The 23,182-nt window shown below is 37.9% G+C and overlaps 1 protein-coding gene across 2 annotated transcripts in view; it reads left to right on the top strand.

Moving 5' to 3' along the window:
* LOC136107302 (transcription initiation factor TFIID subunit 4-like) overlaps positions 1 to 23,182 on the top strand; it is a 135,673-nt gene that overhangs the window by 71,115 nt on the left and 41,376 nt on the right. For both annotated transcript variants that reach the window (XM_071814330.1, XM_065848266.2), the window contains exon 14: positions 22,009 to 22,131. In XM_071814330.1, the coding sequence (XP_071670431.1) occupies positions 22,009 to 22,131 (123 nt within the window). The remainder of the gene's footprint in view (positions 1 to 22,008; positions 22,132 to 23,182) is intronic.

Below are 23,182 nucleotides of genomic sequence, written 5' to 3'. Positions count from 1 at the left end.
TTCTGCATCGGATACTGAGTAAGTGCTAACATCTCGAATTGGCACTGCCAAAATAAAAACCCATTTTATTGTATAAAAGGTCTATTACAGTGTCACAGAATGGTTAGGGTTGGATAGAGGGTGATTGGCATGGCTTTATGATTTGAAATTAAAAGTTTTGAGACAACTTCTACAAAAATATCAGAATTTCAAGACTTCACTTCCAGCTGGGCTACTCTTAAATGACCCATAACTGAGAGAGAAATTGGGTTTCTTCCAGGTTTTGTATAAGCTCATGAATATAATACTGTCAGCTTTGATACTAAGCTGGATTTGAAGCTGTGTTTCCATGATTTCCATGTCTTGAACATTGCCTGAAGACCTTTGTTGCTCAGCTATTCTTCTGGCCAGTAGTAAAGTGGCTACAAGGTAGTGTTTTAAAAAGACGGCATCCGAGAAACCTGCAGCGTTTTTAGCTTGTGTTACTTGTTTAATTATATGATTGTCGGATAGTTTGTTTTTTCATATCAGCAAAGCAGTGGTAATGTCATTACTGTGATCTGGAAATGGCTGATGTTCTGGCTCCGCAGTGTGCCCGTGTTTGCACAGTGATGCTGCTGCGTTCCTGCTGCTCACCGGCCCGTCTGGAGCTGTCCTCTTCTAAACCAGGTGTGATCCATACTGTGCCCTGGTTACCTGCCACATAGAAATGGATTAATATCTAAAACAAATGGAACCGATATATGAAGTCTGATAAAGAGAGTATAGCCCAAGATACTTAATGAAAACAGAAGTCAAAGGGAGGAGGTGAAATACCAAAAGAATTAATTTGAAGTCTTAAAGAAAGTCTTTTAAGAATAACTTTTCAAAACATGGAAAGAACTCTAGAAAGCATTGTCTTGGAATGCAAAATAAAGGTACCAACTCAAGGATAATAGGATGAAGAGGGAAGAAAGACTAGCAAAGGGTATTTGTTCCAAAGCATTCTCCTTTATGGGTATTTGTGAGTCTTTCATTCCACAATGCTTTGGTTTTCTTCCTAATTTAAGAAGAAAAAAATTAGTTCAATTTCTTTCACAGAACTACCATTAACAAGTCCCCTTCTTGCTTATTGGTGTCTTCAAGAAAACGTACAGGGAGATGACTATGTCCTTTGAACGCATTTAAAAATGAATTTGGTAAGGTGAAGACTCTCATATTTTGTTCTGTAACTCCATCTTACTCCATTTATTAGCCAGTCTTCAAACCACTCTGCATGTTGTTTAAACCACAGAGGCATAAATCAAGTTTAATTGCGTTTAAATACTTACCAAAACAAACAGAAGGTCCATCTACCTGTGGTCTTATTGCAGAGACCAGATGTAACAGTCAGCTTTCATTCACACACAGACAAGCACTGTTTAGTGAAGTCAGTGCACACCCACTCTTATTTCAGTTTGATTGACTTATTTTGCTTTAGCATTAACCTGTTTCAAATGGACTCAACTGAAAGCAGTAGGAGAATGTGCTTGTGGGGTTTATATTGCTTGAAACTCTCCATTTACTTTCACACTTTCAAACTGGTGCAGCTTTTTGTCAGTGGACATTATACGATTGTTTTAATGGTAAATCTATTTAATAAACTAGTGAAAAACATTTTCCATTGAGACTATTTCAGAGAAAAATGCTGCTTTTCACCTGTTACTTCTTACATTATTTTGTAATGTAAATTCTGAAATGTTTGACTCAGTAAAACTTAATGTAAGAAATAATATAATTTGTGAGCAGTGTTTACTTAATAGTGCTTGATTAAAGTTTGAAAAAAAAAGGTTTTAGAAAATACACTGATTTAGCTCTCCAATGAAGCATGGAAAGTCACAAAGAAAGAAATGGTGAGTTCTCTAATTTCCATTATAAAGGTTCGTTAAATAGGACATAAAACAGGCCATATAACTGATAGCAGGAGTGGATCAAGATTAGGAATAACTGAGTCAACACCTAGTAATTAATAATAGAAATTAGTTAAAAGAAAGTCAGGGAAGGTAAGATCCTAAATATCTGTCATGGATATTTTTGTACATATTCAGTGTCTGTTGGCCAAAAACCTTTTAATTTAAAAGTCAAATAGCTGAGTTTGATCCTAAAAGATTAACTTGGTTAAAATCTTGGTGTCATCACTAACCAAGAATATTGCATAATAATAAAAACTCAACCCAGACACCAGAAATGTCTGGGCATGTATCCAGGACCTAGATCAGTTGAGATAAGTCGGTTGAATCTGCTCTCAGATGTACTCGTTAGCCGTGGCAGTGAAACCTCGGGTTTGAAGGGCAGACAGGAGCTGGCCGAAGCCCTTTCCCGGCGACAGGTGTGTGAGCAGGTTGGTGACGGCACCGTCCCGCTGGCGGGAGCTCTGGGAGCAGCCGGTTCCTGCACCAGCAGCGCTGGGACAGCTGCTCCCAGTGCAGCACGGGGGTGACCCCTCTGCGTGGGGATGGCACCCTGGCTGCAGGGACATCTGCAACAAGAGCCTGTCTCAGCTAGGTTTTACATATGGAACTGTACCCTTTTCTGAGCTACGTGCACAGAAAAATCTGGACTGCTAGCAGATAGTCTTCTCTAAGAAACCACAGAATCCTTCTCTTACTTAAAAATAGTAATGAAACATACATCACGTGGGTATATCTTCTGTGGCTCTCACACTGCCTTAGAAATTTTCAATCCCACATAAAAGGAGAATTACTGAAAAGCAGAATTACTGAAACTCCAGCATCATAACAAGTAGATTATTGAAACAATTTTACTCTATATAATTTCTCGTCAACATATTCATATTTATCAACTCAGTAGGAGTGGTTTCTTTTAAAATATTTAAATAATTCTTTACTTCAGTTATCCCTGTTCTTATAAGGCATTACTGAAAAGCAAATGAAAATGATTTTGTTTGGTTTAAGTTTTAGTCACCTTTTTATCAAAACCAAAGTCCTTAAAGGTTGTACTAGTCGTGCAGTATCTCTTGTGATGAGAAGTCTAGAGAAGTTTTCTATTTTATCATGCCTGACACAAAAATATTGATTCAAAAGCAACAATCTTATCTTAAAAAGGTTTCTTATAAAACATTCCGCTGAGAAATGGAGCACTTGGACAGAAATAAGTTTAAATTAAATTTCCACTTGGCTCTCTAACCCATCTGAGGGTCAGTCAGTGGAAAGAACAAAGAGCTGGGGATATGATACCTGAAGTAATGATAGCGCAATATTTCGGCAATAACAATTCCTCAGAACTGAGTTGCTTCATGGTTTTCTGCATCAGGTTACCACTGCTATGGCTGTGATGCAGAAGGAACGCAAGCATTTTTGTCAATGCATGTAGAAGGTCAGATAACAGAGTCACTCGTTTACACTTTCCTGTTACCACAGGTCTATTGTTTGTACACAGAAAAATGCTGCAGGAGAATGCTTGGACTATTCTGGTGCAAAGCCCATGAACACTGCCATGGATTTGGCTTTAGAGTACAAGGGTTTCCTGAAGTTATAGAGTGTTGCAGTGACTCCAGATGTTAGTATTGAAGTATTCTCAGAGTATTCTCAGAGAAGCAGTTCTATCTTTTACCGGTCAATTGGTGGCGGTTGTTTGGCTGGAGACGAAGTGTGGTGTTCTCCTTCTGTACAGGGTCGTAAAACTGCATCATTGACAAAACAAAAGCCAGGGGATCGAAGGAATGGCCATAATATTTTCCAACTGGGTCAATTTGTTTTATTCCTGCTTAAGTAAAATGCATAGTGATTAGAGTTGGAGCAAGGGCATCTTTTCTCTTACCCGAGCATGACCCAAGATTACTTCATTAGTCTAGCAGAAATCAAAATTAAATCAAATCCTGTCCAACATAACGATTTCCTTCTACAAAATCATGTTGGTGGAGTTCCATAGCGATGCATGATTTTAATGTAAAGATACTGCCTAGTTTAGTTACAAGAATGCTAAATACACTGCCTTTCCTAAGTAACAAGCTATTTCATACTTGATATATCTTTATAATATAAGAACACTCTTTTTATGTTTCATACTTGCTACATAGAAAATCAATTCTTAAAACTTTGTTTGCTCCCTCACTAGAGTTATATAAAATTTGAATGCACTGTGTGAGAAAGATCATTAGCATCGTATCAAAGTGTTGTTTTACCTCATGAAGAGCTGTGTCGGATTCGTGAGGTTTTGTATGTCGGGTGTTTGCAAGCACCGATGAACGAGGTTGCACACCTTGGAGAATGGGGGCTAACGCAAAGCAAAATGACGTGAGAAAGGAAAGGAAGAGGAAAGCAAGTTGTCCGGTCACGCGTTGTTCATTGTCGAGCTGATGTCTCATGTCAGTGTAGAACTGAGTCTAGAAGAGGTGTTTGAAAGATAGCAGCCTTCAAATTAACACAGCAGTGCAATTTCCTTAGATGTTGTATGACAAATTTGTACTGATGCAATCTGCTGTTTGAGACACTAACAGCTATGGGCACAAATGATATGTAGTAGCTGTCTTACCTTGCTACCAAAAGGTTCCCACGTGGCAGTCTGAGAATTTGGAGACAATAAAGTAAGAGCTGTATACGTTTCTCAAAGTTGGCTTTTCTTTTTGAGATTCTTTCTTGTTTTCTCACCTTTCTCGACAAATTTTTAAGTAAGCGTGTGCTCTAATTTTCAAATAAAACTAGTGAGAAAGACTTGAGACTCATTTTCAAATTAGAGTTTCGATCTGTTGTGAAATATAATTGTGTTTGAATATCTCCAAAAGAGCAAGATCTGTAGCAAATTCTGCTCTACTTCATGGATTTTATTTTTTAAAGGAGGAAAGGAAGCGGGGAGGAGAAATCCATCCCAGTAGTTTATATTCTCTTCCAGATTCCATACACACCAGTGGAGTCCTGCCTGTTGAGACTGTTGTAACAAGTAGTTTCTCATTATGAAGCAACAGGACTACTTAAATATGAATTTCCAGAACTTGGGTTTAGAACGGTATAAGCGTTTTGTAAAGAATTTTTGAAGTGCTGTTCTGAATCTCACCAAAATACTGCACTGTGAACTTCCTCTTGTAAAATGAGTTATTTGAAGGTGGTGTCTGACTTTTCCACTGCAGGAAAGTAACAGTAGTATTTTCAGCCCTTTAGATCCCCTGTGGTTTTCCTTCCACGTCGGTAGGAATAACCAGCGCTACTTGCTTTTGGGTTTTGAAGCACTGCTAAACAAGTGGAGGGTGACAGCCCCTTGTTCTAATCACTTTTGGGTGCCCAGACAACAGAGCGCAGTGAAGAGATAAGGGAACTGTTTTCTTCCACCTTGCGATGTGAGATGTGCGATAAGGATGGTTTGGCTTTGCCTCTCCTGAGTATTGACAATCGCATCCAGCGGGTCTGCGAGAGGCGGTGGGGAATGTGTGCGATGGCACTTACTTTGCCAAAGGATTGAAACATTAGTTTTATACATGTAAATAGATAAATGTACAGAAAGATATATATATATGTATATATATCAGATCAATTTCTGCAAGGAACACATCAAGAACAAATTTCCAGTTCCCTTGCTTTGTTGCCAAGAAAATTATATATGTATATACACACACACACATATATATATAAAAGATATTCTTTTGTTTGGAGCAAACCATGGACATGGAAAAATCACATAACTGTTTAATCTGGACACTGCAAGAGACTTACTTCCCTGCTGATCTGGCAAAATAATAGTGCTTTAGACTTTGGAATATGATTGCCTGTTTAATAAGTAGAGGGCAGCAAATGTCAGCTGTGTCTGCTTGTCAGAAACTGAGGAGGTTGCTTGGACAACAATCTAAATGATTATTTAGATGTTTTGGTCCCTTAGTCAAGCCTGCCCTGCAATATAAGAGCTTGCAAGGAGAGGTCAAGGTGTACTTAGGCTTCAGCCCGCAGGGCAAGTTTTCCCCCATCCTCTGTATGCACATGGGTTTCCTACTCCAAAATAAACCCGAACGAGGGCTTTAATTCTGCCGCTGAGCTAACATGTTTGTAAGCCCTGTTTGGCAGCCTCGGAGCGCCGCAGGCAGCTCACAGCTGCCAGCTTTCATCTGCCCCCGGTTCCTCCGGGCGCTGCGCGTCACATGCTGTAACCTGAGGGGACCGAGACGCACCTACTAAATCTTCTGTTCCTCTGCCCACTCAGTCTGGGCGCTGCACATTGCACCGGCAGCAGGCAGCTGGCCATCAGCGATCAGCTGCAGCCCTCCTGCTGATCGGCCTTCACCCTCCGCTTTGTGCAAGCCCCCCGCACAAAGATCTACCCCCGGTACCTACACCTCCTTCCCCGCTCTCGTCTGGAAGGATATTTGCATGTTCTGTCATCTTACAATAGCAGGACCTCGTTTGAAATGCATACGTTTCACTGCATTTCGTAAAATTGTGGAATCTGTCATCTGTTTCTAGCCTGTTAGCGGAAGATGAAAGAGTTCATGGGAGCAGAGTTACAGCTGAAGTTGGAATCATAGTAGTAAAATTTTAAAAAGAGTGATTTAGAAGTTCCTTGCCAGCACATTTTTGAGAGCGCTGATGTATGTGCATGCGATACTTCTGTGTCTGTCCACGTAATTTATTAGATAGACAAGACGTTAATTTTCACAGCTGTCTTGAAGGATATTATATTTAGCAGATTGTAAACTCAGATACAAAGAAACCATCTGATTGTGCAAACCTGCTTTGTAAAGGCATGCTATCATTTTCCTACAAGGATTGTCAGCATCTCCTGCCCGCCCATGCTGGGATGTGACAAGTTACGTACTTCCATATGTATGTATTTATTGCAGAGTAAAGTGAAGGTTAGCTTTGTTGTCGTTTTCAGGTAGTTTATTGTGGCAGAGTTTTAAGGAATATTTAATGCAGTTACCAGTAGGGTAAAAAGTGTCAGTTTTGACTTAATAAACACTAAACATTTCTGTCTGTAGCTAGGTTATATGTACACTCTTCTCCTAAACTACAAGCCAGGTGGCTGGTCAGTGATGTGTAGAGGTCATGAAATGTGTGTTAGCATCTATTTCTTATTTTTAGTTTAGTCTTATCATCAAAAATACCTTTGTGTCAGCCTGTGAGAGTCTCCCCAAAGTTACATCATCTTAGTTGAATAATGAGATACTGGTCAACATACCCTGAAAAAGTAGTTCCCCTTTAGTAACAGTAATTTTTTGAATAAACAAAATGTATTTTTGCCATTCACAATGTAAATGGTATGCTTGGTTTTTTCCCTCAAGTACGGCTTTACTAAAGTTAGATATGATTATCACTAAAATGTAAACACTTGAAAGGTAGCGCTGTATTTTTAACGTTGTTAGGCAGTTGAATAATGATTTGTAAGGCTTTTGTTTTCATTTAGCGTTGAAAATTGCTGCCGAATTAACTTCTAGCTTTCTATGGAAATGACCAGAAATGTGAATGGGGTTTTCTAGAATGGGGAGGTATGTTGTGTTGACAAGTGTCTGTACTCTGAGGTGTTACAGCTTCCTTAAAACCGATATCTCAGTATCCGTAGGATTGAAGCAAAGCAAATTGAAAACCAGTGTGATGCAATTACTGTGAAGTACTGTGAAGTACAGAGCAGGCTTCCTTACACTTCTGTGTCCTTTCCCTTTGCAAATGGTACATCTGTTTATATTCAGAAATTTACTTTCTTGAAACAGAAATAACACTGTGTAGATTTCTGAAAATTTCCTTTCATCTTCTGACGTACTACCAGGCTTTTAAAGGGCTTTTCATCCTATATGGCCAAAAGTTGTATTCTTATGTCGAGGTGCATGAAAATCTATTAATTTCCCAAAAACTGAGAATTTTTTTTTTTAAAAACAAAACACTATTCTGAAAGAAGTGCTCATATCTGGCAAACATGTCAGACGAGTCAAGTAAGTTTAGGAAGGTATCAAATAAACACAATGGGAAATTAGGCTGAAGATAAAAACTGAGCTCAGGTGTTAATTGTGTACAGGAAGATGGGAGAGAGAGAGAATGTTCACTTGATAAGAAATATAATAGAAGGGAGACTGGAACAGAGCACATTTTTATGAGAAATAGGATAATTTCATCTATTTGTTTTCAAAATCTGTGTTTAAATGCTGGAAAAGTTTGGTGTATGTTTTCATAAGGAGCCCTTAGTCTTTAGCACTTTGTGGCTTTTGTGGACATCTGCCAGCTCTGGAGAAGCGAGATAGGTCCTCCAGTACAATCTATAGGGATATTTGCTGGTTGATTATGACAGGTAATAATTAAGAAGGTTATTGAATACACATTACTACTTTACTGTATATGTTGCTGTTTAATTAAGCAAAACTCTTTCAGCTTCCTGTTTTGAGGAAGAGTAAATTCAGTATTCAACAAAATTGTTCTCTCTTTAATAATGGTCTGTAATTAGAAGTTGCTAGTTTTTCCTTCTTAAGCAATATGTTGAGGGAATCCATTGTTTACTCGAGTATGTGAGTAAATATAAATGTGGGATGATTATTTTCCACTCGAAGAATATAAATTGTTTGCATCTTTTCGCTATTTTACCTTTTCAATGATCTAGGTGACCACAAGGTAGAGTGGTCACTCTGGAGGACAGACCTCCAGCTTGTATAGAAAATATTGAAAAAACATGCAGCTACGCCAGCAAACCCCATAAACTTCTCTAATTTAGTCTCAGGTTGAAAAGTTGTGCCTTATTTTAGGATGCAGAAGTTGAACTGTGCTCTGGATTACACTAGAGATGTCACTGCTCTGAGGAGAAAGGTAACTTCAGGTCATGAGAGACCCTCTGTCATGCTTTTCTGAGACGACTTGTTAACTCCAGTTTTGTCGAAGCTTAATCTTAGTAATTTGCATAGAGAGAAAATAGACTTCACTATTGAGCTGACCTTGTGTTGTGTGTAGTCATGGTGCTCCATAGAAGGTGCTGGGCTTTTGGCAATATATGATAACGTTTTGCTCTGTATTTTTGATCTTTTGGTATAGAGCAATTATAATCCCTATTTAAATAGCTTGTACATTATGCTATCTGAAATGCATCTGTTTCTGAAATTTATCAGTTGGTGATTCTGGAAACAATAAAATTTCAGTGATCTGCTCAGCTGTACAAAAGAGAAAAAATCATAAATGTACATTTCATAAATATCCTCGGGTCATTTTAACTGAGGCATTAAAAATAATTCCTGAGTAAAAAATGCTCATCTGTCCATCTCTCTGTGTAGAGAGATTCTTTCTGGTTAGTGCTGAAATGTGAAAAATAAACCTCCTACAGCTGCTGGAGAAGGAAACACCAGCGTTTGGGAATGGGAGAGCACGGGGCAGACTGTGTGGCAAACAGGAGAATGATCCCACTGGTTTGTCTCAGGGATTTTTTGTTTTGCCCTATTTCCTCTTAGTGCATTTTTCCTCCCGTCACTTTTTAAATGTGCGTTCCTCATATTTAAAATATTATACATTGAGTTCTTCTCTGTCACACCAATTGTGACTCTGGAGTAACTCTACTGATAGCAGTAGGAGTGTTCAAAACAAACAGGATTTGTCCCTCTGGTATTAGATACAATCTCATACCAAAACATCTCCTGTGGACCATTATGATTTATTGTTGCCAGCTACATTTAACATCGTTACTTAAATGCAAAATTTTTTTGTAATTATACCTACAAAATAATCTGTGTTTATGTATCCTATGTATTTGAAAATCAACTAAAAATTTTGTAATTTTGCATTAATCCATGCTTTTGCATATTTAGCGTTTATTTCCAATCTCCTCACTTTCATTTTAAGATGCAAAGAAAAACATCGAGCTTTTTAATGCACCAAACCACTTTCTTTTTGCAGTAGTTTCACATTTAATTACGGCTGTCTTTGATAATAAATGGTGTGCCAGAGTTTGCAATATATTTTATAAAGCCACGTCCTTTGGTGAGTTGGTTACTGAAACAATAAGCGTTTGTGACAGGTTGTTTGCTGAATACTTCCTCCGTGCATATGGCAGATCATAGTTCAGTTGTTAGCAGATTATCCATTGTGCCTTGATGTTAAAAGAGGATACTTTGCAGGCTGTGTTTAAAGCTGTTCTGCACTGTCCTAAGAATGGTTGCATTGAGCGGGATCTAAGAGAAGTTAGGGAAAGTTCACATGTACTAAGAAGGGGAAAAAAAAGAACACAGCAAATAGCTTGTAGTGATTTTAGCTCTCTGCTCGTGATCTCTGGTAGTATTTATTGTGTGCTTTTCCACTGAATTTCAAACCGCTTTGAAACAGTTAATCCGTTCTGCAACGGAACATCATTAAATATCATTCAAATTTCTAGCCAGAAAAGAACCTTTAAAGGCATGTTGAAGCAGTGTTACTTAGGGACCAGTATTTTAATCCCTTCTTTTTAAAGCTGGACTGGTCAGAAAAGTGAGGGGCTTTTAGACATCAGTATTTTGAACATCAATTTTAGAACATAAGGAAATTTTACCCTATTAGAAGAGGAAAATCAGAAATACTTGTTTTTGAGATTGTGAGGATGAGGAACCTGTAATGAGGGGATAATCTGTAGCTTTCCTCACTTATTATAATGTGCCAAGGAATAAAGAGCAAAGAATATAGTGGAGTTTTTCTGGGAAGAATTAGATTCTGCTGTTGGTGACACACATTTTAGACTTCTAATATATTGAAGGATCATTAAGATCTAAATGAAAGGTTCAACTTGTAACAAATTGGTAACTATTTAAACCCCCGTGTGTTGTTTTGGAGATGGGGAGAGTATTTTTGGGAAAAGCATAAGGAAGATTGAAAGATTTAAAATATTTTACTTGAAAGGAGGTACATTTTAGATAATCTCATTTCCTTTTTAATGCAAATCTGATTCTTTGATTAGTCGCTCTTTTTATTTATCCTTAGACAAAAATTAGAAATTATTACATTTTGAGAATGTAGGCATTTTGATAATGCAATAGGAATAGTGCCACTATTCCACTCATTTTGTCTGTTGGTGAAAAATCATTTAAAGGAAAAAAAAATTTTGAATAGAATTAATCAAGGGATTCTCAAAGTGCTAAGCTTAATGTAACTGCAGTTCTTTAAAGCAGAAAAACAAGAGAGAAAACAAATAATGCCTGTTAAGCAGATGCTTATTCATGGAGGATAGCTGCTCTTTGATTTTTGGAGAGGTGGTGTGACTTGCAGTTGGAAACCTTGATTTATTGTGTCGTTATTTATATCTGCCATAAATGAAGAATAAGCATAAAACATGAAAAAGGAAATTAGACATTACACTAGTTCTCTTACTTTTAGTATTTTATTTACATGAAATATACATTTTTTTTTAATGGTGTGTTGCTGTGCCTTTTGTTGACCATATCTGTAGCCAGGTCTGTCTGCTTGTTTCCATTGGCTTGTCATGTTCACTAATTAGGGAACTGCTGCATGATTCACCTTGTTAATTAGAGGGACTTGCACACAAAGGCCCTTCGGGCAGTGCGAAAGAAGAGCCTAGCACTAGTGCCCTGAGAAAGCTACAGCCTGTGAAGTAATTCTTCTCATCTACCTTCTATTTTTTATTTGAAATGAATAAATCATTGAGATTTTCCTTGTGGAGTGAGAATGCAAGAATTCACATCTTTGTAAGATGTAAATTATATGTGATCAATAGAAGGGGATGACTACTGTATTGTACTTACAAGATTCCCTAATTTACTACTTGTCAGTGTATGAAAAATGGCTTGAAATATTTTGTCCCCACACTGTGGTATGTTGTTCCCTTGATCTGCAGGAGAAATGAGCAGTAGCGGCTTTGCCATACTTAAATCTAAAATAGAAAAGATGTAGATTATTTAAATTTTGAGCTTGTTTTGCATGCCCAGTGGAACTCTGATTTTGCAAGTGAACCCCCAGTTCTACCCTCACAACTTTTAAGGGGAGAAGAAGGTGGGTGTCTGGGTATTTTCGTTGCCGATATCGCTCTGCCTCAAATCTCACTTTTGAAAAGAGCGGCATACTTGCTATATTGTGTATTCGTTAGTTGAATATAGTTTCTGAATAGATTAAAAGTGTTTTTGTCATGTCACTTAGACTTGATCCAAGCCTCAATCCAGGCTGCAAAAACAGGATATTGCATTAAAAGTGCACAACCAGTTTCTACACCACACATTTCCCATCTGCTTATGACACTTCAGAAATTCACTTCAATGCCATTCTCTCTATTTGATTAAAATTACTTATTACAGCCAAATGATTTTTTTTCAGTGGATTGCTACATTTGCCTTATTTCCTCAGACAAGGCCGGCAGTTTCAAGATGCAGCTTTCCCATGAGAATGGTTGAGGAGTGGCGTCAAAATCTGGGCATTTTCTTTTGTAATAATCTAGTTAATAAAGCCTCTTACCAGAATTTCTGATTAAGTAGTATTTTAAATGCACTTAATTTCTGCTGTTCTGGTTTGTGGCAATGCATATAGGCAGAGAAATTTTTCTAAGAAATAGAAACATTTATTTTGAAAAATGAGGAAAGTGCTTCAGACTGACTTTTGCTCTTCACTTCCATGGAGCTGAGCTCTTCCTGTGTACTCAGCCTTCAGTTGACTTCAGTGATATACTAAGTTCATACTTTTCCCATGTTTTTCATACAGTTCTGGTGTACCGGTTCTTAATTATTTCAGATTGCAAGCTTGTACCAGAGATGGACTAGAAATCATAGCAGCAAAAGGCCATGCTATGCTATCCAAACTTGCGATGCGCAGAGAACATAGTGCAGATGAAATTCTTGATCAGAGTCTCTTAGCACTAACACAAAGCTGTAGCAGACATGGACAGTTTTCACTATGCAAGTAGCTGTTGTATTATTCAGATACAATGAGAGATTCTTTAAAAGGTACTTCCAAAAATGTTTATTTCAGAGATACTTCAGCATCTGAAAAACAGAGCAATTGATTCATGTTCCAATAGAACCTTTAGCAGTGGGCAGCGTCGCCCCGGGGCTGCTGCCTGCGCTCCAGCTGCCAGCCCGGGGAGCTGACAGAAAGCTTGGGTGGGAGGTTCATCTGAGCCTTGTATTTTCCAGTGCATGATTTTGAACAAGCAAAGCTTATTTCCTGCCTTCTATTAGTTGAGTTAGTTCCCATTATCCCCCTCTTTCTGTCAGGCCTCCCAAACTAAAGCCACAGCTCAACAAGCTTGCTGCTCTTTGTAACTCTAGTCTGTGACTCTGGGCATGACTGTCATCCATACAGGTTTTCTCTGTGTTTTATATTCCCATAATCCTATTAAAGCATCAGTTTCGGAGCCCTCACATAGTATCTGGCTTCAGGGGGTAAAGAGAACATCCTAGAAATGTCGGAGGATAGTAAACCCCCACTTAAATTAACACAGAGCCTGGGAAAAGCTCTGAACCAGTCTTTCTCACCAGTGCCCAAGAGTGGGGATATTCCTCTATTGCTTGCACCTGAATTTATGAGCCTGTGGATAAACAGTCAAGATTTTTGGCTGATATTCTTACCAGTCATATTTATACTGTTATGAGTATGTTTGTTTCCTTTGAAGAACAGTCTGAGAAGATTTGTAGTGGTCCATTGTTGCGCTGCTCCAAAATAAAACTAAGACAAATAGCAAAAAATAAAGCACTACATATTAGGGAAATTCTTCCAAAAGTTTTTCTGATCTTACAACAAGTAAGTTACCAGCATCTCAAAAAGGTGCCAGCTCTGTTAGCGCTGATCCTGCCAGCTGTCTGTGCCTCAGAATCCATTTGCTCAAGTGATTTGTGTTTTGATCAGCAAATCTACCAAACACCACTATGAGACCTGAAAAATATCAAGGCTTAAAATAAGGGTGTCTCCGGCTTAGTATGAAGAGCCTGGAACTGGCGCTACTGGAGAGCTCTTGTTCGAGGAATAGTACAACCCAAACCAGACAAAATGTGCTGGAGCCTCAACAACAGATTTTGAAGAAGGAAGAAATGTAATGACTAAGGTTACTGGAAGGACAAAAAAACCCCCTCATTGTTATAGAACTGTTTCACAGGCATTTGAGGGATATCTTACAAAACAAAACCAAACAAACACAACTAATTATTATACATTGTATACTGTAGATAGGTGTATGTAGCTTAAGAGATACTTGGAGAGTTGAAGTAAATGGTTTTAAGTTAAAATAGTGCATTGTATTTGGAAAACCAAAAAGGCAACCAAGAATATACAAAATTAACAAAAAGAAGTTCACAGATACCCATAAAGAGCATTTGTTGATTAAAGGGACTAGTGGGATATGGTGAACATCAAACTATTTGGGGAACAAAATAGTACTAGAGAGAAAGGATGTTAAAAATCACAACACTTTTTAAAATCACTTGCAAAATAGATTTTTTTGTGAGCTATGAGTAACCTTTTAGGGAGACTTCCAAAGAAATTAAACCTATGAGTATGAATATATATGAATCAGTTCAGACAGTATGTGGTCTTGAGTAGGAAGGAGATAAAACTGTAGTTTACTGATAATTATTTTTAAAATTACATGAGCAGTAAGGAGATAAAATTGTAGTTTACTGATAATTATTTTTAAAATTGCATTTAACTGGGTGATGTACATGACTTTAGAAAATTACAATTAAGAGATTTCTTCAGGGGAAAAAATGAAAGGCAGGATGCACCTGACATTTTCTGTGTTGGAAGTTTGACATATATTGTGTTGAAAGGAACAGGGCAAGTGTTAATGGAATTTTTGAATAAACTTCTAAACCGAAATGAAATTAGATGTAATAAACACAAATGTGTATTGTAAGAAGGACACTTGGTCAAAAGTACCACAGTTAAGGTTCCGGAACTGTATTCAGATGCTCATTATTTTGAGCAACATTCATCTTGGGGGCTGAAATGTTCCCAGCTTCGTCTTTGCCCGGGGTGATTTTTTTTCAAACACTATGCAATAATTTGTGACTGTTGTTAAAAGTGTGTGGAACAGAAAAAAAGCAGGAAAAGGGAACAAACCCAGCGTGCACACACCTCTTTCAGTCAAGGAAAATCTCAGTCTACTTCACATAGACGTACAACCGTTGCAGGTGATGATTGGAGCTTCCACTGAGTTGTGGTAGAACACTCATGGAGAAGCAGCATCCAGCTTCATATTGAAGAAAATGAGATAAACATTCACAGTTCTGCCAAATTCTAAAAGTCTCACGGAACATGTTTGGTGGATGATTTGCTATTACACATATGAAACTCATCTGGTATTGCATTATTGTGCTGCCACTTCTAAACTTGAGCTACTTGGGGCCGGTTCCTTACCAGTCAGTGTGCGATTGCTATAGAGGTTCTGCTGACCTTTAGAGACTCTGGTAATGCAAAGGGAGGCAGAAGCATCGCACAGGCATTCTGCAAACGTTACCGGTTTTTCAAGACTCTATCTGAAGTTCACTGATGTACTGATTTTTCTTTATCATTGTCCTGGACTTGTTGAGGTTACTGCCGGCATTTTTAATGAGTTTCATTTTTTTAATTGCACCTTCTGCTGTGGACGTCTCAGGACATGTGTAATGGTTCCGCATTTCAGGCTCTCCTCAGCAAAAAAAGATGTTTTTCCAGGGGGTGTAATCACTGTCTGAGGCTGACGGATATTGTTGCAGAACCATCAATTAAGACAACCTTTTCCCTAGCGTATGACCCTGTTATCAGGAATTAAACCATCCATCGCAAACAGAATTAGGAGGGATCTCCTTTGATGCCTATTGGCTAGAAACCATTGTTTATATGATCTTGCTTTCATCAAGCATTTCTGCCAGTTAGTGCTCTCCGTTGCCAGTGTCCTGTCCGGGGTTCATTCCTGGCTGTCTTCATTCTTGATTGCAGTGTACAGTCTGTCGATATTTATAGCTTCTGTTGTGCTGTTAGCCTCTCTCTGTCCTCTTTGCTGCTTCTTGGGCGATTATTCTGAACTATGTTGGGAATCCAGCGTAGCCAAGCTGTAGTGCTTTGTGGGCTGAGTTGGCTCTGTGACTACAGAAACTTTTACAACTCAGCTTCTATTCCCTTATCAAATCAGGTATTTAAACATACCTGACTACTTCCTCAAGCTCTTCTTCCTCCTGTATCTTCACAGTCATCTCTGTCACTGGGTTATTTTCATTCCAGCCCAAAAAACATACCTGATTTCTGCTTGTAGGTAGAGAAACACCTCCTTGAGCTTTCTCTCTCTCATGTGATGCCACTCCTCGGCTCCCTTTTATTTTCAAAAGTGTTTATGTGTAGACTTGAATTGTTAGAGTTCAAGTCATCCTCTTACTTTCTGATCACATTGAAGGGAATTTCTCTTGGTGCAGTCCTTAGGAGCTACAGCTCAGCTCCTTTTTCCATCTACATCTCTGCTTTAAACAAAGCTCATTTCAGTTTGCTGAGGTTTTGCCCTCCATTTGGAGCGGATTTCCCGTTCCTTTCAAGATGCTTTTTGCTCACACTTTTGGACAAGTAGCGTCTTTCCGAGGAGCAGCGCTGTGCCTCGTTTGCTGTTTGTCGTTCCCTTTTCCTGGGGATTCAAGTGAGCAAGACTGACTGGGATGTTTGCACAGCTGATGTTATAACACTTTTATTTCTTGTGGGAGGTTACTTTTGTGCTCGCTGAAGAGCAGTAATTCTCTGTCGACAGCACAGATCACAGCCACTACCAGGCTGTTTCATTTTCTGGGTTGGAGAAGATGTTTTAATTGAAATCTGTGGGTGTTTATACCAAGGATCCAGCATTTGTTTTACAGTTGTCTTTCCAGACCAAACTGATACCTTGAACCAATCCATAGAATTTATTCCTCTAGCCCTAGCTTATATACTCTTGGTTTAGTTGATCTTGTAGAAAAGTGGAAAATAATCTTTACTGTTCTCTGTGGTTATTATAATACTAGGTAGAGTAATAGGGGGACATAGGGGGATATAGTTGTTAAAGAAAATTAATCTATACTTGTGTGTGAAATGGCTGGTTTCTTCCAGCTGCCCAGACTGCCACAACTGTCGGTGGAAGGAGAAATCTCAGAAGAGGATATATTCACACCATATATTTATTAATATCTCAGTGGCTGTTCTCACAATGGCTTGTAGTGCAGAAAAGGGTTAAGGTAAATGCTTGGTTTCTGTTGCAAAGTTATTTACAAAACATGCCACGAATAAATGTATTCTTGGGTTTTGGAGATTATTAAATCTGATTTTAAGATCTAGTGTTGATACTTCAAATAGACATATGGCTGTCTTCCTTGTGGCATATGGCTTGTGGCACTTCTTTCTGAAATACCTAAATGTATCCTAACAAATAATGATCTAAGGAAAACAAACTAGAACTTGAGAATATCTGTTGTCAGCTTTACTTATTAAAGTAGTGAAGTGGTGTTCTTTTTGTGGTTTTAATGTATTGCTACCATCACAAAGAAGGAAATTTCATTGTGTGAAATAATATTGGTGCTTAATTCTTATACTGTACTTTTCATCCAAGGGGTTTCCGTGTGTTAAAGTTGTCATTAAGTGATGAAATACCTCTCAGTAGGTAAAAGGCATGCTAAAAATAAATTGTGATCAGATAAGGAGCAAGGAACAGCATCTCATTTGTAAGCATTTTTCTTGTATAATATATTGGAATATTTGTCTGTATTTTAGATAAATATTTTGACTTTCAAAAAAGTTAATTGTTGATTAGTGTGGTTCTGAATGAAGCATTGCTTCCTTCCCAGAAGGCATAGATTTTAATATACTATTGGTAATTATATCCATATTAATTGTGAAGAAGGCAAGTTAAAGAATGATATTGCATCAGCCGTCCAGTATGAAAATGAGAGTGTGAATGAATGCAGCTATCAAATGGTTGCATCTTGTTGGTTGATGTAGTGAGCTAGATTAATTTCTGCTAAATCATGTTAATTAAGAGGAAATTTATTTATTTTGCCAGGATGTATAAACAGGTGCTTCATTTGTTTAAATATCCAGAAATTATTAACTGGCTTAGTTAGAAGATAAACTGTATTGTAATAACAGGCTGCTTTCTAACTTTTAAAATATAATGGATCATGTAAAGTAAGAAACTTAAGTATAATACCTACGAGTATAGAATAATAGAATAATTTTGGTTGGGAGAAACCTTCAAGATCAAGTCCAACCACAACCTAACTCTGGCACTAAACCGTGTCCCTAAGAACCTCACCTACACATCTTTTAAACCCCTCCGGGGATGGTGACTCCAGCACTGCCTGGGCAGCCTGTTCCAATGCCCAACAACCCTTTCTGTGAAAAAATATTTCCTAGTATCCAATCTGAACCTTCCCTGGTGCAACTTGAGGCCATTTCCTCTTGTCCTATCACTTGCTACTTGGGAGAGGAGACCAACACCGTCCATGCTACAACCTCCTTTCAGGCAGTTGCAGACAGCTCCTGTTCTCCAGCTGAACAGCCCCAGCTCCCTCAGCCGCTCCTCACCAGCCTTGTTCTCTAGACCCTCCACCGGCTTCACTGACCTTCTCTGAACTCGCTCCAGCACCTCCATTAATTTCAGTACGTTGAAGATAGCTGCATTTTATTCACGTTATTCTTAGCGCTGAGAATTCAGAGGGTGATGACTTTGCAACTATGTACATAAAACTGGTTGCAAAGTCATTTCCACTTGATGTAGAGAGTACAGTTCCAGAGAGTACTGGGGAAAAAAGCCTCCACGGGTCAGGGTCATGCATTTGGCATCTGCTGGTACAAGAGAGGTACATCTTTAAAGTAATCTCTGTTGACACTGAAGCAGAGTAATTAAATCTGTATTAATTACACAACTCCCACAATACTGTTCAGCTATTCCAAAGCTGCAATAAACATACCTGGTTTTATGACTATTAAAAATAATTTGTATTTCTATGGCATTCATGTTGAATAAGATGTTAGCAGCCGCATCGCATGTGTAAATATCTTCATGAAAGGTATAGTGTCCCTTTCTTTTGAACCAAAGCCAAGACTGCCTTTTTTCTTTTTAAACAAAGATTATGATTTGGGATAACATTTTTGATGAAGTGTTAGATGATGAGTAGGAAAGAGATTTGGTACAGATAATCTGACACGGGGCATGAGGAAACAGAAGATAGTTGGAATGGGGGTATGAAGAAGCCAACAATGGTGGTTAGTTTGCTCTGGGATGTTAAATAACACTCAGGAATCTTGTCAAAAGTCACGCTAGTAAGTATCCATAAACTGCTAAGATGTTTTATTGTAAGCAAATTGATAGTTAATAGTAAGTATGCAAAGATGTTCCCTGAAGCCAAGTGAAGCATGCTAACCACTGCAAGATTAACGCCTCTGGTAATCAGCATCAGGATCATAATTATTTTGATTATTCTTAAATGTAATTTTATGATCCTCTGCCTTCAGATTAACTTTTTTTTTAAATACCATCAGTGATAAATAATTTTTAAAAGAGTGATAAGAATTTGTGTAATTTAGTATCTATCAAGTATTTCAGCACTTCAGTTGCTATTTTATAAAACATCAGGATACTGTGATCTTACTGATGATGCATGTGTGTTTGATGTATTTGAAATGTTTTGACCAACACTCATTAACATTTACATAAGCAGGTTGTTCTAGGCTAACACGTTTGTCAAAAATGAGTATGTGATATCAAGAACTATCTTTAGCTCTTCTTACTGAATAAAAAAGAAAGGATGAAGAACCTGAGGAATAAACAAGTGTAAACCCTTCTGCAGACTCTTGAACCTATTCCATGTTTGTGCGGTAAAACAGCGCCAAACACATGGCAGGTTTTGAAGTGAGGGCTGATCTGTCCCACTGTGTGAAATTTAGAGAAATGGCATGTTTTGCGTTACAGTTTGAATGTGCAAAAATAAGAAATAGACTAAACTCTGGTTCTTAGAGCAACTTTTCAGAGGTACTGTGTGCCTACAGTGCAGGTTGAAGCAATGACTGTACATTGCACTACAGGCAGTACAAAGAGCCAAGGAAGTATTAGCTTCCTGTTGGTTGGAAAATGGTGATTTTGGATAAGATGCTCGTATGATAATGTTTGCACGATACCGTTATCTATCAGACTGTATTTCTGACCTGCACCTCCCAGGAAATGAACACTGACTCCAGTGCAAAATTTCTTATTCTGTGAAGCCATCCACTTTACAGCTTCGGCCGAGATCACTCTAAGCCAGTTGGCCCTCGCTTAAATATTCATCAGACTTCTGATAATTGTGATAACCCTTATAGGCTGGCAAGCACGGCAAATTAGCAAAAAGATGATTGATCTTTTTTTATATGCAGTTTTATCTTCAACCTTTCCTGGATATATGTTATACTATAGTAATAATTTCTTCTCTAAGGTATTTGCCAGTATCTGGATTTGCACATCTATTTACAGTTGCCTTGAAGCCTCATAATTACAATACAGCTGAAATGTCCATTTTCTTTCCCTGACTACAAATAGGGATCAATCGAATTTTAAATGACTGCTTACGGGCTAGCTTCCGATCATGACCTTTGTAAATGATTAGAGCTCACCACTGTTGCTATCTACCTTGAAAGGGTAAGCGGGCAGGTCTGTCTAACTGGCATTTAATCTGGAAGAGAGCCAAAGATATTTGAGCTAAAAACCTAATATGAGTTGGCAAAGAGAAGTACGTATAGACCTTTGCACTACTATTTAGTTATTTTTCCACATTTCTTTTTTTATTTAGGGAATTCTTTTATTCTGTAGATAAATGGGAAGTGTATTTGTAGATAATTTTATATTGGAGTTCTGATAATAACCAAAGTTACAAAATACATAGCATAAAAATGCGGAAAAAATGGGTGTTCAAACTCTAAATATACTGAATTTTCTTTTTCTGAAGAATGGGAAAATATGTTGGATTGCTAAATGAATGAACCTGAAAAAAAACATTCTAAATAGGATACATGAAGCGGACCTGCTTTTTCTAGAGAGAAGTGAACGGAGAAAAGATACCAAACATGGGTACCTTTTTTGCGTAAACCTCCTTTCATTTTAACATTGGCGAAGATAGTTCAGGCCATACTTATGTATGCAGCTCACATTTAAGTAATGGCTGAGACACTTCCATCTACATTTGTCAGTGCAGTTTTATTTTAATGAAAAATTGTGCCTGTATCATACAATGTTGTTATTATCACCACTGAATTTCTTGAGGTTGTGTTCTGTGGGACAAGTATGGTGTACAGGAGATGAAAAACAAACACTTATCTTAATTTAGTCAGGGATTTGTGCAAATGTAAGGTTTTGAAATTAGTAAGAATGATTACTAAGAGCTATGAATGCTTTTATCTCATTAAAATCATATGCTGTGTTACCTAATCAATTGTTTTTGTATTGATGATCACAATGGTTATTAAAGTAACACTGTTCGTGGGACTGTCTCTCTTATCATTACTCTCTAAAAGGATTGTATATGCAATCTTACCTCTTTATCATGTGATGGCCAGAGTATTTTCTCTTATTTTCTGTAGTATGCTACACAGCTGTGTGGTGCAACTGGCAGGTTGCTTTCTTAGCCTCAGACTAGTGGATTGTTACCTGAATCCTCATCACGGAAAGCAGTTGAAAATTCAGTGTGTAGGGTTTGTGTGTCAGCATTACCTTCTTCTAACATTTACACAGAAGTGTTTTATTAATTTAGATATGAATTTTTTTGAGGGAAATATCAAGGACATTTGAAATATTCAAAGTAAATGTGAGATGAAATAAAATGTTTGAGATACTTTTTGAGTATTTGAATTGGTATTTACGCTCTCGTATCAGCCTTAAACTGGGCATGTATAGCTAGTCTATCGTACTTTTTGGCAATTTTAAAGGATAAGGATGGAGTTTTCAAAAACAGTTGAGTTACCTGAAGCAGAAATCCTCTGGAAAGTCAAGGGAACTTCTGGATCTTCTTTGTTACTCTACTGCAAAGCTGCACGCTCGAACGGCTCAAATGGCATTTCTAGGAACAGTAGAGTACTGCTAAGGATTGATCACCTAACGCTCACAAGTCTGAGAATAACTTTTTGAAATGGCAACAGAATAAAAACTAAACAGAGATTTTTCTCCCTCCGACAGATGCAGCAACAAGAACTTGCACAAATGAGGCAGAGGGATGCCAATCTCACTGCACTGGCAGCTATCGGTCCCCGGAAGAAACGGAAGCTTGATTCACCTGGACTGCTCACCCTAGGAGGAGAGGTGCGTGGCTATACACAGAATAAGAGAATCGATTATTTCAAACCTGGTAGGAATAACTAGAGATGCTGCATGTCAATATTTTCAGTGAGCTGTGTAACTGCGCAAAGATGATGCACATTACTAAATTAGGAGGACTGTGAGCCCAGTTTATCTTGCTACAGTTAAAATTATATCTGCTCTCAGTTCTATTTTCAAGTGTTAGCTTTCAACAGCTAATTAAAGAGTAAAGTTAATAATGAAGTGTAAGTCTCTCTCTTAAACAGCTCACCACACTTAGAGTGGTTTTCTCCTCCGCATAATCCAAAGGAAACCAGAAAAAAGATTATGGCATAAAGAAATATCTGGAAAGACGTTAACTGTAGTTTCGCTTACAGTTTAGACCAAGAGCTTGTAGTAATACCAGTATGTGTGGGTTTGTGACAAACTTTTTACAGTATGGCTGGTTATCCCCTGCAACTGCAAAGACAAGTTTGTAATCATGCTAAATTTTATATAATAATAATAATTAATAATAATAATGATAGTAGTGTGCTCAAGAAGTAGAATCAGATCTGTTAGCATACCTTTCCTGTTATTTTGAAGGCACAAGGCAATGCAAAATCCTCAAAAGCAGGTTATGTATTAGCCAAAGTGGAGAACTACAGCGATGTGCTTGCATTACCTTGGATAACTCTTACAGAGTACTGTGATGTGTAGTACAGGTACAGCTGCGCTTCTTATTTCTCCTAAAAATGCCTACACAATAGGAGTTTAAATAGTTCTCCCTATTATATGTCTGTTCTGATGAAAATGCAAACGTTTTGTTTTGAGTAACTGACTAACAGTTTTGGCTCAGACATTTGACTGTCTAAATGCCAGGCATTTCCAAAGGCCTTTTTGTTTCCCTTTTTGGATGGCTTTTATCTGAATTCTCTCTCTCTTTTAATGTACTAAGATTAGTGCTAAGGAATTAGCTGAGCCAGGAATAGAAGTGGATCTTGTTTATATTCCAAAGTTGACTTACGACTTCAGATATGTAGGAGGTGCTCCCGTTTTCTGGTCAAATTAGTTT

The sequence above is a fragment of the Patagioenas fasciata genome, chromosome 13 (genome assembly GCF_037038585.1).
Source record: "Patagioenas fasciata isolate bPatFas1 chromosome 13, bPatFas1.hap1, whole genome shotgun sequence".
Taxonomy (NCBI): domain Eukaryota; kingdom Metazoa; phylum Chordata; class Aves; order Columbiformes; family Columbidae; genus Patagioenas; species Patagioenas fasciata.
The sequence above is the reverse complement of the archived record's forward strand: the minus strand, read 5'-3'. Positions and strand labels throughout refer to the sequence as shown.